The 17,526-nt window shown below is 52.6% G+C and overlaps 2 protein-coding genes across 2 annotated transcripts; both read left to right on the top strand.

Annotated features, from left to right (window-relative positions):
• Positions 1-1,255: 1,255 nt before the first annotated feature.
• ADRB3 (adrenoceptor beta 3) lies at positions 1,256-2,455 on the top strand. The gene has a single exon (XM_069485265.1). The coding sequence runs from the start codon at positions 1,256-1,258 to the stop codon at positions 2,453-2,455; it is 1,200 nt and encodes a 399-aa protein (XP_069341366.1).
• An 8,082-nt stretch (positions 2,456-10,537) lies between these two features.
• On the top strand, positions 10,538-15,093 carry GOT1L1 (glutamic-oxaloacetic transaminase 1 like 1). The gene is made up of 9 exons (XM_069485263.1): positions 10,538-10,750; positions 11,789-11,970; positions 12,274-12,385; positions 12,623-12,732; positions 12,941-13,033; positions 13,127-13,277; positions 13,865-14,030; positions 14,550-14,692; positions 14,894-15,093. Exons 1-9 carry the CDS (start codon positions 10,636-10,638, stop codon positions 15,067-15,069), a joined length of 1,248 nt encoding a protein of 415 aa, XP_069341364.1. The 5' UTR covers positions 10,538-10,635; the 3' UTR covers positions 15,070-15,093.
• Positions 15,094-17,526: the final 2,433 nt, after the last annotated feature.

Here is a 17,526-nt window from a genome sequence, read left to right as displayed (position 1 = left end):
TTGGGAGGGCTTGGGTTGGCAGAACTAAGCCTGTTAGGTGTGGGTGAGGAAAGGGAGAAGGGAAGGGGGCTCTGGCTTGTCAGGTGAGGGGGGCCTCTGACCAGGCTGTGGAGAGGCTTCAGCAGAGTTAGAACACCAGGCCTGGCAGTCCACACACTCAAGATGAACCTGTGAGTTCCTCAACTCAGTGCCTTCTAGCTTTTAAAGGTTCACCAATAAAATCTTTGAGGAAGTGGAGAAACTTTACCATGGTGGGGGGGATGGTGATGGAAGATTCGTGGGCAGGTGACGGTGGGCAAGTCTCAACCTCAAATCCGCTCATCCATTTTTAACGTCTTTATGACAGAAGAACTTTAAGGGAAGGGGTCTGTCCAAAAAACTGGTAGGCCGGCAGGTGGGGGAAGGGGTTGTGCAGGGCGGGGGAAGATGGAGGAATCCATTCGCTCTGGCATCACAGGTGACCTAAGGCAAGATCCAAACGCAAATGGACAAGCAAGGAAAAAAACTCCCGAAACGTGGGAAATTTCTTCCATAGCTGTTCTTAAAAAGAACAGAAAACTGGAGGAGAAAAGAGGGTAAGTGAAATGGAAGAAGGGAAAGGGAGGAATCTCACTGGGAGGAGGTCTTGGAAGGGGAGGGGGGTCAGTCTGCCCACCACTATTTTGTTTAAAATACCTTAGCCCAGGGCCAGGGCAGATGAGGGGCGACTACCACTACGGTGCACGGTTCTGCTTGAGCCGGGAGCGTCACCTTTTCCTCTGACTTGATAAAGGGTGGGGTGCAAGTGTTCGCTCTTCCCCTTGCCCCAGTGTTGCTGCTGGACCTTCTGAGAAAGCAGGCGCAGGGCTCCAGGAAACCAGTGCCAAGGGAGTGCTGTGCTGAGCCCACAGGCCTGGCCGTGGGAGGGGTGGACAGATCGCGGCAGAGGAGTCGGGGCATCTGCTACTCCAGCTTTGGCTAAAGGAAAAGTCGAGCATCCATCCTGCCTCCCTCTCCAACCTCCGATTCCCCTCCCGAGGCCTCTCCATTGGGACTATTGGCCGCTGCCCCTTTAAGCACGGCCACTCCTCCCCCCCCCAGAGCGGTGGCAGCAAGGGAGTGGGGAGGGGGTAGGCTGAGCGTCCGCATCCCTTCAACCGGGGAAGATGGCCCAGGCTGGGGGATTCGCTCCCACGCCCCGACACCCCCTCCCCTGAGCCCGGTGATCTGGGAGACTCCCTCCCTCTGTCCCTCCCGCCCCACGCGCGACACGGGGATGGCTCCGTGGCCTCACGGGAACAGGTCTCTGGCCTCGTGGCCAGACGCCCCTACCCTGGCGCCCAATACCGCCAACACGAGTGGGCTGCCAGGGGTGCCGTGGGCGGTGGCGCTGGCCGGGGCGCTGCTGGCGCTGGCGGTGCTGGCCACCGTGGGAGGCAACCTGCTGGTAATCGTGGCCATTGCCCGGACGCCGAGACTCCAGACCATGACCAACGTGTTCGTGACTTCGCTGGCTGCAGCCGACCTGGTAGTGGGACTCCTGGTAGTGCCACCGGGGGCCACCTTAGCGCTGACTGGCCACTGGCTGTTGGGCGCCACTGGTTGCGAGTTGTGGACCTCGGTGGACGTGCTGTGTGTGACCGCTAGCATCGAAACCCTGTGCGCTCTGGCCGTGGACCGCTATCTGGCCGTGACCAACCCGCTGCGCTACGGCGCGCTGGTCACCAAGCGCCGCGCCCGAGCAGCAGTGCTCCTGGTGTGGCTCGTATCCGCCGCGGTGTCGTTTGCGCCCATCATGAGCCAGTGGTGGCGCGTAGGGGCCGACGCCGAGGCGCAGCGTTGCCACTCCAACCCGCGCTGCTGCGCCTTCGCCTCCAACATGCCCTACGTGCTGCTCTCCTCCTCCGTGTCCTTCTACCTTCCACTTCTGGTGATGCTCTTCGTCTATGCGAAAGTGTTCGTCGTGGCTACGCGCCAGCTGCGCGTGCTGCGCGGGGAGCTGGGCCGCTTTCCGCCAGAGGAGTCTCCGCCGGCTGCGTCGCGCTGTGGGTCCCCCGCCCCGGCGGGGACGTGCGCCTCGCCCGAGGGAGTGCCCTCCTGCGGCCGGCGGTCCGCGCGCCTGCTGCCTCTCCGGGAACACCGGGCCCTGCGCACCCTGGGGCTCATCATGGGCACATTCACTCTCTGCTGGTTGCCCTTCTTCCTGGCCAACGTGCTGCGCGCCCTCGGGGGCCCCTCTCTAGTCCCCAGCCCGGCATTCCTTGCCCTTAACTGGCTAGGCTATGCCAACTCCGCCTTCAACCCGCTCATCTACTGCCGCAGCCCGGACTTTCGCAGCGCCTTCCGCCGTCTCCTGTGTCGCCGCCGGCGGGAGGAGCCCCGCGCCGCCGCCTCCCCGGCCCGCGTCCCCTCTCGCGCCCCCGCAGCCCTGAGCAGCCCCGCGCAGTCCAGGCAGTGCCCGCCGCTCGACGGGTAGGTCACCCGGGCGAAGGGACCGGCGGCGCAGGGTCGGGAAGCATTCCGTGTCTCCCTGGGTTGACTTTTTGAATTTGGGGGTTGCTAGGAGAAGGTGAGGGACGGCCCTGCCTGGAGAGAACAGGGAACGGGGGTATGGAACCCAAACGGGATCCGTCCACCGGGGTTCAAACAAAGGAGGGCGGCAGGCTGTGCTTCACCCTCGGACCCAAAGGTGCCCCGCGGGAAGGAACGTGCTGCCGCGCCCCAGGCCTGTGTCCTGCCGGATCGGCTGTAGTTTTGGTTTTCTGGCTCAGTTCTTTGGTCGCCTAGATTTCTTGCGGTCACTAGACCCGGCTCTCGCACTGGAAGAGAAGGCTAGTGGCTATCCTACCCCTTCGGCCTCGGTTCTGGTTTCTCTCCAAGGTTTGATGGCTATGAAGGTGACAATCCACTTCGGGTGTGAAGGACAGACAAGAGCAGGGGCCCCTGTGAGTGCGAATTTGTGCCCCGCCCGGGCTGGGTTGGAGTCGGGAGGTGGGATTTTTGTGGCTGGGTGGTGCCCCGATGAGTTCCAGGGTCCTTGATCCCTGCCCTTCTGGCCAGCTTTCCTGTTCTCACCCTCTGCTCCTTCACCCCAAGGTATGTTCTCTCCATTTTCAGGGCTTCCCGGGGAGTCTCTTAGGCCTGAAGGACAAGAAGCAACAAGCTCCATTGACCCAGAACCTTCGGAAAGCCTCGGGCCTCTGTACAGAATGAGCCCGGAATTCCCCAGCTGTAAACTCCGGCCTCCAGAGCTTGACGGATGGACGGTGGCATGCGAAGGGCATCCCTACCAAGTGGGTTTCACCACCCTCTCCCTCTCTCTTTCTGAGAAGAGTTTTCTACCCCTGGACTTCACTGCTACCTTGGAAGTAGTGCTCAGCTGCCCTGGAGCAGCCGGGCTGGCTTTGGTAGGGGCACCTGTCACCTTGTGCACTTGTGTGCTTCATGCTCAGGGCAGAAAGAGCACCCTGGTTCCTTACTGCTGCTGCCCAGACCCTGATGAGCCACTCGGGGTTCGCTAGGCGCTGTGGCCCAGGCGGAGAGCAGCAGGCTAGAGAAGGTCAAGGTCTGGGGTTTGTCCTGGGCTCCCTCTGCAAAACCAGCCCCTCTCACTCTAGCCACGGAACAGCTCCGATCTACCTCACAGCAGTGCCAGGAAGACGTCTTCAGGGTTTGGGGGGACTCCAGGGTTCATAGGAAGGTGAACCATTAGAACGGATCCCTTATTTTCCTTTTAAAATCAAATTAATAAATATTGCTGAATGCAGTTTATCCTTTGCCCTCTTTTCTCTCCATTTGTTTTCTTTTCATAATCCACTTATTCCCTTCCCTTCGGTTTAGAGCTGGCTTTTGACAGAGGCCATAAATTATGACTAATCTTTGCCCCTTTCTTCCTAATCCTCATCAAACAAAAAATGGACAGTCTGTTTGGATGGAAGCGAGTGAGCTTGGGCCTTTGACCCTCCTGCTTCCCCACCCTTTCTGCAACTCCTGGACACCAGTTGCAAGTGAGCAGAAAAGCCGTGCCACCCGCAGGACGTCAGCAGGGTTCCCACGGTGGCCAGACTCAGGGCACGGGGCATTTGCCATCTCCCATGCTATAAACCAGTGGTGGATTCGTAAGGGCCCATTGCCACCAGGAACTAGTTTTGTTCAATGCCTTATGTGTGTGTGTGTGTGTGTGTGTGTGCGTGTAGGCACAGAGTATTGTTTGTATTGGGCAAATGTCTCATGTTATAAATATATTCTGATGTTTCCCAGCCTCTGCATAACTTCTACCGTTCCACTCAGGCTTCCTGTGCTGCCGAAATCCGCATTATCCTCTTGAAGTAAAACTGGAGTTACAGGTTTGAGCCTGTCGATACTTTTTTCCCCTTATTTTAATTTTTTTTATGAACCTTGTTTCTTTCCTATGGAAAGAAAATTTCTATGGAAATTACTGGATCATTTTGTGGGTTCTTGTCTACACTCCATGAGCAAAGACCATTGTCCAGGCTGATTTACGGGATACCTGGTAAATCGCAAAGGTTGCACTATATCACTCCTGTGATACAGTACACAAAGCATTGGCGAGGTTCCGGAGCTCCGGAATTACAGACCTTTGATCTGCTCTCAGGACAGGCTTGGTGGATTTCCACATATGGGTGTTCCCTGTGAATTGGACCTGTCTGTGCTGCCCTCTTTACTCCAGGAGCCCAGGTTTTATTTCTTAGGATGTTTGCGTACCATAGATGACTCTCTCTTTTTCAACCCTAAGCCAGTGCAAGATCTCCCGTGTTTGAGGTGTGGAAGTTTTCTTGGCAAGGACTCGATCTTTGAACTGTGGCTCTTAGTAGAGGAGGGAGTTCTTGCTTGATAATAAAGAGAGCCTCCTCTCCCTATTTCTGGAAGTTTTCCCAACATCACTGAGCAAAGTTGGCCAGTAAGTCCTCTGGTTTGTACGATTGTCCTTGAACGTTGTCCAGAGCTCATACTGCCGGGGTCTTGCTCCACGCGCTCCCGTGTGCCAGCTGTCAGACTCCTTTGGAATGTTTAGACTTGTACCGGGGTTGTGGATTCCATCTGCGGATTGTCACCCGTGCCTCTGACAGATGGAGAGGCAGTCCCTGTGTCATTGCTCCAGCAGCTTGCGGCCAGGTGTCAAGCTGAGGGAGATTTACACCCGTGGATGGGAGCTTTTGCTAGCACAGGGCTGAGTGCTCCAACTGCGCAAGACAAACAGCCATCCTTTGCACCCCAGGGTGTGAAGACGCACAGACCAGTGAGAACAGAACCCCTGGCCTCCCCGAGTCCGCTAGGGGGAGCTGGGCATGCAGCACATGACAGGGAAAAGGGGGCTGAGTTGGAGAGAGACCGGGTTTTTCAGAGATCTACCCTCCGCACCAGGTGGGCTAAGGAGGAGGTTGCCGGACTCTCCGGGGTCGGTTCCACTGGGACTGGAGGTGAGTCCGGGCCGTGATCCTCGCGGGCCACCCCTGGCTGTAATTCCACACCGGCCCCATCCCTCGACCCGTACGGAGTAGGGACAGCTTCTGCCCTCTGTGCTGTCAGGGTGCCCACGTGGTCCTGGGGCCCCGGGAGAGGCTAGGAAATAGGGCTCCTCTCTGTTTCTCCCCTAAAAGCCAAAGACCCAGGCCCCTCTCAGGCCTCTCGGCGGACTGTGTCTGCGCGCGTGCCCGTCGGAGGCGGGAAGCCGGAGCCGCTGGGGACCCCGCCGGGCACGGGGACCCCGCCGGGCGCCGAGCCCCGGGCGCCGCCCGCTCCGCGCGGTCGGAGCCGCCGGGCACGACGCGCACCGGCTTAATTCGCAGAAACCGCCGGAGGCCATCTGGTCTGGCATCGCTCGTCCCTTTTTGAGATCAAAGGAAATCAAACCGCTTCTCTCAGTTTCCTGGTCTGTAAGATAAACAGACAATAAACCTGTCGGTCCTTTCTCCCCGTGGAAGGGGCGGGGGCGGGGCTTCGCGTCTTCGGCGCCAGCGCGCCCCCTGGTGGCCGTGCGAGGCGCGGCAGGCGTGTCGTCAGTATTGTCGCTAGACCGGCAGCCAGAACTGCAGTTTCCGTGAGGCCCGGGCTGTCAGGGCTGGAAGAGACCACAGAAAAAATTTGCTCCAATCCTTTGATAAAATGGACGAAGAAACTGATTTCTAGAGAGGCGTAATGAGTACTCAAAATGACTTCAGTCATTGAAAGGCAGCAGTGTGCTAAATTTAGAGCACAGAATTCAGGGAGGGAAACACAAGTAAAAAGGAAGGAAGGAAATGACCATTTATGGAGCACTTGCTGTATGCCAAGCACTGTAAGAGGTGCTCGACAAATGCTGTGATATGTAATAGTGACAACAAATAAAAAACAGAGCCTCATAGAGATCAGATAGCTTGCTGGTGTTGATTCAAACCTGGTCTACCAGCATCCAAAGTTCATTTTCTTTTCTCTAAAGCACTGCTGATAATCAGTTATGTGACACTGAGCAAGTTATTTAGCCTCTCTGGCCTTTTGTTTGCCTGAGAATCAAATGGAGGTTATGTTATTGCTCTATGTAGCTCATGCGACTGGTTTTGAAGACCCAGAGAGATAGTGTGTGTGAAGGTGGTTTGCAAACTGAAAGGGCTCCTTCAGTGCAAACGGTGGCATCAGAGTCTGGGGCTAGAATGAGTCCCCGGTCTCCTGGTGTTGATCCCTGGGTGGCCCTTCTTCTGTGGACAGCTTGGGTCTTGGATTCACATGTCTTTGGTCACTGTGGGCATGTCCTGCCTGGTCCTTCTTCTGCAGGTCTGTACCCACCTCAAACTAACCCCTTTGGTTTTCTGTCCCTGTCACTATACTCCTCTGCCTCTGCTCTATTAATATTTCCATGCTCAGACTCTGGGCTGGCCTGTGCCCCATATTTTGGTCCTGGTTTGGATCACCCCACCATTGCTGATGCAGCATTTGCAATGAGATAAGTTTTGAGGTTGGGTAGAATGTTTATAACAGAGAGCACTTCTAGGTGCCAGGACCTTATGGTCCATCACTGTAGGGGTTCATGGGAACAGAGCCCTAAGGAACCAGAAAGGGGAGGGAGGGCATATAAATTTGCTAGGGCTGCCATGACAAATTACCACAAACCGAATAGTTTAAAGTAATCAACATTTATTCTGTCATAGTTCTTTGGACTAGAAGTCCAAAAGGAAGGTGTTGGCAGGGTGGTGCTCTCTCTGAAGGCTCTAGGGGAGGATTCCTTCCTTGCCTCTCCCAGTTCTCTGGTGGTTGCTGGCAATCCTTGGCACTGTTTGGCTTGTAGCTATATCTCTCCAACTTTTCCCCCTGCCTGTGTCCAGATTTCTGTCTTCTTATAAGGGCATCAGTCATCGGATAGGGCCCAACCTAATCCAGTATGACCTCACTTTAACTTGATTACATTTGCAAAGACCCCATTTCCAAATAAGGTCACATTCACAAGTTCTGGGGGTTAAGATTTCAACATATCTTTCAGGGAAACACAGTTCAACCCCTAACAGAGAGTACAACGGGGAGGGGGCACCATTACTCCTGTCCTTTCCCTCTTATTCCTGCTGCTTCAAACTGACATTTTCAAGGCTCTATTTCATCCTATCATGAGCCAGGAGAATGCTGGGGGTCTTTCCATTCCTGGGTTTCCATTTCTGGGCCTTTCTTCCCAACTCCCTGGGTCTAGATTTGAGAGGCCATGAAAAAGTCAGACCTTGTAATTTTTGTCCCCTGGGAGTAGAAGTTGCTATCCACTCTCCATTCTTCCCATCTTCTTTTGGTAATAGGACCCTTAAATTTCAGCTGGACACATGACCTCCTGGTTGAAAACACTTTGCAGCCTCGCTTGCAGTTAGGTGTGGCCGTACAACTAAGTGCCAGCCAACTCCAGCGTGCTGCTTCCAGGCCTGCTGCGAAAGGGAAAGGGGATATCTTTCCCATCAACTTCCACTCTTCCCATGGGCAGGAATGCAGGTGTGATGGTGAGAACTGAAGCAGCCACTTTAGGTCATGAGACAGCAACCATGTGTTGGAGATGGCAGAAAAACTAGATAGAAGAAGTCTGGATCTCTGGTGGCCACCATTGCATCCCTGGACTGCTTATGTCTGAGACCCTTAAATGAAAGAGAAATAAACTTCTATCTTGTTTAAGCCACAGTTATAATATTTTGGCCTTATTTATTTATTTACAGTAGCTGACCCAAACAAATACATCAGCAAAGGGACGGTAAAGAAGGCTATACCTTCTTTAGGGAGATGCACAGACATCTCCTGGGTTCTGTGATCAATGTAGTTTGGGTTAATCCAGCCGTAAAACTGCCATACTCTGGTACCTCTCAGGGTACCTCTGATGTATGGGAACGGACATCTCTGTAGAGTCTGAGCTCTTGCTGCACCTGAGACCACCAAGTCCATCTCCTTGACGTTGATTCTCATGGGGATAATTATCAGTGAGGTTCCCGAGGTTGCCAAAACAAATCACCACAATCTTGGTGGATTAAAACAACAGAAATTTTTTCCCCGCACAGTTCTGGAGGCCAGAGTTCTGAAATCAAGGTGTCAACAGGGCTGGTTTGTTCCGGAGGCTCTGAAGGAGACTGTCTCCTGCCTCTTTCCTGGCTTCTGGGGGCTCTGGCAATCCTTGACGTTCCTGGGCTCATAGACATGTCACTCCAGTCTTTACTCTGCTTTCACATGGCTTCCCGTCCTCCACCGTGTCCCTGTGTGTCTTTTCCTTTCTGTCTCTTGTAAAGATACCTGTCATTGGATTTGGAGCCCTCTGTAATCCAGGATGATCTCCTCTCGAGATCCTTACCTTAATTACATCTGCAAAGACCTTTCTTGCAAATAAGGTCACATTATATATTTTTTTCTTTTTTATGAGACAGGGTCTCACTCTGTCTCCTTGGCTAGAGTGCAGTGGTGTCATCATAGCTCACAGCAACCTCAAACTCCTGGGCTCAAGCGATCCTCCTGCCTCAGCCTCTCAAGTAGCTGGGACTACAGGTGTGCACCACCATGCCTGGCTAATCTTTCTATTTTTGGTAGAGACGCAGTGTCACTCTTGCTCAGGCTGGTCTTGAACTCCTGACCTCAAAGGATCCTCCTGCCTTGGCCTCCCAGAGTGCTGGGATTACAGGTGTGAGCCACTGCACCCAGCCCCAAATAAGGTCACATTCTGAGATTCCAGGTGGACATATCCTTTTTGGGGGGCGGGAGGTGCCATTCAACCCCCTATAGTGAGAGACACTTGTGAGCCTTTTAAATGAGAGTTCTGGTCTCCTAAGTTTATCATCCACTCCAATCACCGCTCAGAGAAGGCATGGTCTCTCTAGAAGCTCTTGGACTCTGTGGTGGGCAGAATTCTGAGAGGACCTCCAATGACCCATGTCCTTGCATAGTCTCTACCTGTTGAATGTGGGTGGGACCTGTAACTCGTGTCTAACCAGTAGAATATAACAAAGGGTTGGAATGCTACTCCTGCAATTATTATATACGGCAGAAAGGCAGGGATGCTGAAGATGTTATTAAGGTTCCTAATCAGTTGACTTTAGGTTAACAAAAAGGGAGATTATCCTGAGTGGGCTGGCTTTAATCAGCTGAGCCCTTTAAAAGAGAATCTAGAAGTCAGAGACAGGAGTCAGAAGACACTCCTGCTGGCCTAGAGGAAGCTGGCCATCATGACTTGTACAACTACAAGGAAATGGATTCTGCCAACAACCATGGGACCTTTGGAGAAGACCCTGAGCCTCAGGTGAGACCACAGCCCTGGCCAACATTTTTTTTTATTTTTTTGAGACAGAGTCTCACTCTGTTGCCCGGGCTAGAGTGCCGTGGCATCTGCCTAGCTCACAGCAACCTCAAACTCCTGGGCTCAAGCAATCCTACTGCCTCAGCCTCCCGAGTAGCTGGGACTACAGGCATGCGCCACCATGCCTGGCTAATATTTTCTCTCTATATATATTTTTAGATGGCCAAATCATTTCTTTCTATTTTTAGTAGAGACGGGGGGGGTGTCACTTTTGCTCAGGCTGGTGTCGAACTCCTGACCTTGAGTGATCCTCCTGCCTCGGCCTCCCAGAGTGCTAGGATTACAGGCGTGAGCCACTGCGCCCGGCCTATGCTGCATTTAATCATAGAACTCTTTACTAAAATAACCATGGAAGAAAACAGTGCTTTCTTTCTATTCCTTTTTAAATCCAGGGCACTTTGCACAATGAAAATTTATCCCTGGACCTGCGTTGCCGTGTGATCTGGGGATATCACTTCTGCAGGGGAAGCCCCACCTGGCCATGGCTGCCTGGCCCGCCCTGTCTTCCAAGCCGCCGCTGGTTGTTTGGGACTGAGCCACTTGGGGCTAGAGAAACGGGGAAGTGCCTGGGAATTCCTTGTCCTCCCCTGCCCCTGCCCCCTCCTCCTGCCCACTCTCTCAGGGCATTGTCTTCAAGTACCATGGAATGTCCCCTTGAGGATGGCCACCACAAAGACTGGGATTTGTGAGGTTCTGTTGCTGTGGCAACCGGTTATCCAGAGTCTCTGCATTGGAGCTGCCAAGGTCCTGGGAAGAGGCAGGACTGTGTGGCCGAGGCTTGGAGGAGGACGTCCAGGCGGAAGTGGGGACGAACACAAGCCTGGGGACATCATCTTAACTCTGCTTTCAGCTTAGTTATGCCCACACTTTCAGTGTTCATGGATGTGCCCCTCGCCCACAAGCTGGAAGGCAGCTTGTTAAAGACGTACAAACAAGACGATTGCCCTGACAAGCTGTTCCTGGCCTATAGAGGTAGATGCCTCGCAGTTCTGGGGGATAAGACTGAAGCTATCATGGTAACTGCGCGGGGACGACAGTGTCCCCCTGCTGCGAGGGAACGGGGCAGCCCAGGCCTCTGCAGGTGGAGAGATGTTTTCCTGTTAAAGAATAGCCCAGTGGGGAAAAGAGCAGAGACGGTCCTAGGTCATTCCCTGCCCTCTGCCCTTTTCTGGGGGCTCTCAGAGATTTGGTAAGAGCTTTGCCCTCTTCTACAGGTCCATGCTTGGGGGCCTGCACGGGCACCCCACTTTCTTCAGCCTCTTCCCCTCTCTCTCTCTTCATGTTCCTGAACCCAGAATAGTTCCCCAAACTGACTCTTCTGATACGCGACCAGCCTCATCCCCGTGAAAGTCACTGTTACCTTTACTTAGTTTCATCTTTCTATAAACTCCCATTTTGTCTATAATTTTTAACCTATAAAGTGGCATAGGTTTCCATTATCTTTTTATTTATTTATTTATTTATTTATTTTTTTGAGACAGAGTCTTGCTTTGTTGCCCAGGCTAGAGTGAGTGCTGTGGCGTCAGCCTAGCTCACAGCAACCTCAAACTCCTGGGCTTAAGTGATCCTACTGCCTCAACCTGCTGAGTAGCTGGGACTACAGGCATGTGCCACCATGCCTGTCTAATTTTTTCTATATATATTTTTAGTTGTCCATATAATTTCTTTCTATTTTTAGTAGAGACGGGGCTCTTGCTCTTGCTCAGGCTGGTCTGGAACTCCTGACCTCGAGCGATCCACCTGCCTTTGGCCTCCCAGAGTGCTGGGATTACAGGCGTGAGCCACCGCGCCTGGCCTGCATTATCTTTTAAAAAAAGACAAAAATTATATGCGTTCACTAATAGCACATTGTTTTTATAAAGGAAAAAAAAGAACAGGAGAGTTGTCTTTTCATAGGCAACTTTCCTAAAGCCCCAAGGAACCCAGGACAGACTTGGGCAGTCTGCAGGGCCCAGACGCGGGGGCCCCAAGGCCTGGCATCTGGAGCTCCTTCTGTGGCTTCCCTCACAGCGTGCATGACCAGAGAAGGCTGCCCCTGGGTTTCTGTCGTGGTGCGCAAGACCCAGCTGCAGATTTCACAGGATCCCTCCTTGAACTATGAGTACTTGCCCACGATGGGCATGAAATCATTCATCCAGGCATCTTTGGAACTCCTCTTTGGAAAACACAGCCCAGCCATTATGGAGAACAGGGTGAGAGGAAGGCCCCTCCCCCTTTCACCCCAACACAGGGAGTCGAGGTTCGAGTCTGCACAGCCTTAAGGGACCTCGGAGGGCCCCCTGGCATTGACAAAAGGGACACCTGAGGCCGAGAGAGTCCACAGCTTTAGCCCTTGAAGGGCAGAACCAGGACCAGAACCCAAATCCAGTTCCATTTGCACCAGTAGCTCACCCGACGGATTTAAAAGCTCTTTCAAGAAAAGAATGATCTGAATGAAAGGTGGTGTATTACCATTACTCTTCTAAAGCGTCATTATTTCTGTCTGTTGCTGATAGGCAGGGGGTGTGCACACTGTTGGTGACAATGGCGCCTTCCAGCTCGGGGCTCGGTTTCTCAGAACTTGGCGCAGGGACGCTAATGTAGTCTACATCATCTCTTCTCAGCCAGGTGCGTGACACACAAGACGAGGGCAGCCCCGGCCCCTGTTCCTAATTCCCACTCCACATGCCGTCTTCCCTGCTGTCCCTCAAGCCCTGTCATGAGAGGAATGGCAGACAAGCCGAGCTCTGCTGTCCTTTTCCTCTTGTTGTCCCAGTGGCTCTCACCCCCATGCCAGTATCTCTGTCTCCGTCTCTCATCTGTCCTCTTTCCGTGTACCAGCTGCGGGAGGCTTTGTTCCTACAGAGCCGCATGGACTCGTCTTCCAGGACATGGGCTTCACGGTTTATGAATGCTCCGTCTGGGACCCCAAGAAGCTGTGCATGGACCCCAACATACTCTTCAGTGTGGTGGAGGTAGAGGGCCCCGCTCAGGTCGTCTCCCCAGACCTCAGTCTGATTTTCCTTTCCTCCCTGGCACCTCTCTGGTCATCCGAGGCCTTTCCTGCGTTCGGGTTTCCCTTTTGTAGGAGCCAACATGGAGAAGCACGTCTCCCCCAAATCCCCCAGTGCCCCTACCACGTGGCAGGGGAGGTTTCCCTGATGAGACAGTCTCTACCTGCAGCAGATCCCACGCGGCTGTGTCCTTGTGATTGGGAACATTGTCGACTGCAAGTTGACGCTAAGTCAGTGGGCAAAGCTCATGTCCGCCCTGAAGGTGCGCCCAGCCTCCCTCCTGACTGGCCTGCCTCTCCCGCCAACTCTCCCTCCGACCGGCCTCAGACCTTTCTCGTTCTCTTTTCTCCCCCAGAGCAAGCAGATATTCCCATTTTTTGACATTCCCTGTCAAGGTTTACACAATGGCGACTTGGAAGAAGACACTAGAATCTTACGCTACTTTGCGTCTGGAGGTTTTGAGTTCTTCTGCAGCCAGTCTCTGTCCAGGAGTTTTGGCATTTATGGTATGGTATGGGCAGATGGAGAAGGGAGGCGGTCCACGGCCAGGCCCAGATGACGCTTTTGATGTCTCTTAGCTTCTGGAGGGAGCTGAGGGCCCCAAAGAGAGCACAGCGTAGGAGGAGGAGCACTGAGCTAGGAGCTGGGTTCTCTAACCAAAATTAGCCACCAAACCAACTCTGCTTAAATTGTGCCACCCCTTGGGCCTCTGTTTCCCCAAGTATAAAGTGAGAGGGAGCTGGGCAGGGTGGCGTGCACCTGCAGTTGGGAGGGTGAGGTGGGAGGATCCCTTGAGGAGTTCAAGGCCAGCCTGGGGACGTAGAACATAGTGAGACCCTGTCTCTAAAAATAAAGGGTGAGAGAGTAGGATTTAGTGACCTTTTTGGTTCCTTCTTCAAGACTCTTACTTATGGGTACGTTTTCTGGAAGAAGAGCCTCTGGCAGCTTCCTGGGGCTGCCCCGGCTGGGACGGGGTGAGGCCCCCAGTTCAATGCCCTCTCCTGTAAGGTTGGAGGTAGCGGTCCAGGTGAAGGAGGCCCTGGTAATGGAGGAGGAGGAGGAGGAGGCTGAGGCCGTGTCCCCAATGCTGCAGATGAAGGAGTGAGCATCCTAGTGGTGGTGGCACTCAACAACCAGCACCTGCTGTGCGTCCTCTCCCAGCTGATGAGTTTCGCCCAGGCCCTGTGGCTAAACCCTCCCACCAGGGGTGCCCGCATCATCACCTCCATCCTCTGCAACTGTGCTCTGCTGGAAGAATGGTGAGGGTGAAGGCTGGCACAGGACGGGAGGGGCAGAGTCCCTGGACTCCCGCCAACTTGCTGATTGGCGGGATTCAGCTGGGCGCTTCTCTACCCGCCCACGTAGCCTCCGCTCCATTCAGTCATGGATTCATTCATCCACATTTGCTGAGGACCTACTGTGTCCCAGTGGCAGTGGCCATGCCAAGGGTTGCTCTACCCTGGGGGCAAGAGTGATGGGACGTTGGTTTTGGACACAGGCCAGTGAGTGATCTGAACTCTTCCAGATTGCGGGAGGAGGCTAGAAAGCGTAGGGGCTGCTACTCCGGTACAAGCTGCCTGGGAGCCTGCTTGGCTGGCTTTACTCAATAGGGATCAAACCTCCCTCCCACTCACAACCATCCCAGAGCCTGGGTTCCACTGGGTGCCAGCAGGCACTCTGCTGGGAGCCTCCAAAGCTGACAAGGGTAGGGCGGCAGTGAGGGAGGTGTGAGAGCAGGGGCACCCTGCACCCTCATTTCTTTCTGTCCTTCTTCGTAGGAAGCAGAGTCTAAAGGAAGTTGTGGAGAACATCATGCTCACCAAGGAGAAGGTGAAGGAGAAGCTCCGGCTCCTGGGAACCCCTGGCTCCTGGGATCACATCACCGAGCACAACGGCACCCATGGCTACCTTGGGCTCACCTGTAAGTGTCTGACCCTTGACTTCTCCGACTAGGGATCAACCCTAAGCTTAGCTCCAGGTTTTGCTTATTTCCTCTGTTTTAAAGAAAAACCCTTCTGAACCCCCTGAAGTGCTGACACTCCCCGTCCCTCACAAACCTGCCTGGGCTGGAGGGGAATCAGAGGAGGCCGTCCCAGGACCTGAGACCCTGGGATGATCACAGCCCAACAGGTGGAATACATGGTCAAGAAGAAGCACATCTACCTCCCCAAGAATGGCCGGATTAACTTCACCTGTATCAATGCCAGCAACATAGATTATATCACCCAGGGCATCAGCGAAGCTGTCTTCTTCACAAGGGGTCAGGAGAACAGTCTTCCGAAAGAAAAAAAACCCTGATTGGAATAAAAGTTTTAGTCTTTGTGAAAATCCTGTTTTGATTATTCATTGCTACAATTCATTTCTTTACAAAACACTCTTTCCATTTATTATGAAGCCATGGTCTGGCCTCAGTAAAGAGAAAGAGAAAAAAACGCCCATAGAAGGAGGCAGCGTCTACCTTTATTGGCCGTGTCATGTTTATTGAGCATGTACTACGTTAAGGCCCTGAACTGGGCATGGAAGGGAGTTCAAAACCAGTCCAGTCCAGTCCTTTTTCCCCAGATACTTATAGTCTCGCTGGGAGACAAGCCTTAAGTCACATTGAAACAATTAAGTAACATTTCAAGACCTAATGTGATAAAATTCACAATGGATTATGTAGTCAGAAATGTTTCAGGAATGTAGACAAGAAATAGCTCAAAGTGGGCCAGAATAGCTTGGGAAAGGTAGGAGGAGGTAGGACTTGATTCGGACGTTGCTGGATGGCCGGGATTGGGATAAGAGCTGGAAGGGACGTGGAAGGACATCCTAGAGCAGAGAGCAACCTGAGCAAGTGTCACTGGCACAAGAATAGAAAACAAATATTTGTGGGGTATCTGCTAATACGTGGAACGCTGTCAACCGAGAGGCATAAGACACTCCTGCTGCCCCAGCGGTGCCTCCACCCCTGCTGCGGAGACACAACTGGTAGGGGGGAAGGAAACACTCGCTCTTCCCTCTCTACTGCGACTCGCAATTCTGACGCCAGGTGTGTGGGGTTTTCCCACAACTCAATTCAGTTCTCCAGGGGACACCAGCTGGGTGTCCCACAGTTCAATAAATTCTGACACTAACTTCCTGGAGTTAGTGTCAAATCCCCAAAATTAAGGGCTCAGTCCCACAAGACTGTCCCTATTTCAATGCTAGTCCCAAGCCCAGGTTGTCACCTGTGCTGCTGACTGACTGGCTATATTTTATATTTTTAATTTTACAAATTAATTTTTTTTTGAGACAGGATCTTGCTTTGTCACCTAGGCTGGAGTGCAGTGGTGTCATCACAACTCACTGCAACCTCAAACTCCGATCCTCCTGCCTCAGCCTCCCAAGTAGCTGGGACTACAGGTGTGCACAACCACTCTTGGCTAATTTTTTCTATTTTTAGTAGAGATGGGGTCTCGCTCTTGCTCAGGCTGGTCTCGAACTCCTGACCTCAAGTGATCATCCTGCCTCGGCCTCCCAGAGTGCTAGGATTATAGGCGGGAGCCACTTGGCCCAGCCCACTCATTAGCACTTTTTACATGTCACCTTGTATTGTTATCTACATTTTTATCATTGTGATATTGTGAGTTATAATAAGAAATATATATTTGGTCTCTGTCCAGTTCTTCCTGGTGCAGGCTCCTAAATCTCTTGGAATTACCTAAGTGATAAGAGGTGTAAAGGTGGCTGGGCGCATGGCTCACACCTATAATCCTAGCTCTCTGGGAGGCTGAGGAGGGAGGATCACTTGAGGTCAAGAGTTCGAGACCAGCCTGAGGAAGAGCAAGAACCTGCTTCTACTGAAAAAACAGAAAAATTAGCTGGGCGTGGTGCTACATGCCTGTAGTCCCATCTACTCAGGGGGCTAAGCCAGGAGGATTGCATAGTGTAGGAGTTTGAGGTTGCTGTGAGCTAGGCTGATGCCCTGGCACTCTAGCCCTGGCAACAGAGGGAGACCCTATCTCGAAAAAAAATTGCGAATGAGTATTTCAGTAAAGGGTTGACCCAAGAAGACTTGGTTGCCCAAACCCTGCATATTCCAAGGGATTATAGGCATGAGCCATTGTGCCAGGCCCCTGAAGGTAAAATTTAATTCTCCTTGCCTTAGTGGAATTTCTAATAAATAAGGTATAGCAGAGGTAATTCTGTGTGACTTCTGCAGCTAAGTCATAAAAGGTGGTATAGCTTCTCCTGGCATGCTCTCTCTCTCAATTCTCTTGCTCTTCCTTTGTGAGCAAAGATGCCTCACAGAGAGCCCATGTGTGTGTATTCTGGCCCCAGCCCCAGAGGAGGTCCCAGCTGACAGCGGCATCCACTGTAGACACCTGATTATGTCTGGCCCCAGCCTTCAAGCCCCTCCCAGCTCACCGAGTGGGACAGAGATGAATTGTCCCTGCTGATCCTTCCCAAATTACACATTCATGAGCAAATTAAATGTTGCTGCTGTTTTAAGACACTAATTTTGGGGTGATTTCTTATACAAATATAGATAGAACAATTATTTTGTCTTTTATGTTTCTTTTAATCTATAGTTTCCTCCTTCATCTTTTATTTTTTTCTTGCAATTTTTTTTTAAAATTGAAGAACTGGGTCTTTTGTCTTATCAGGTTTCCCACAGACTGAAATTTGCTGATTTCATGCCCATGATATCATTTAACATGTTCCTCTGTCCCACTGTATTTCTTTCTCTTTTTCTTTCTTTTTTTTTTTGAGATAGAGTCTCACTCTGTTGCCCAG

This window comes from Eulemur rufifrons, chromosome 12, assembly GCF_041146395.1.
Source record: "Eulemur rufifrons isolate Redbay chromosome 12, OSU_ERuf_1, whole genome shotgun sequence".
NCBI lineage: Eukaryota > Metazoa > Chordata > Mammalia > Primates > Lemuridae > Eulemur > Eulemur rufifrons.
The sequence above is the reverse complement of the archived record's forward strand: the minus strand, read 5'-3'. Positions and strand labels throughout refer to the sequence as shown.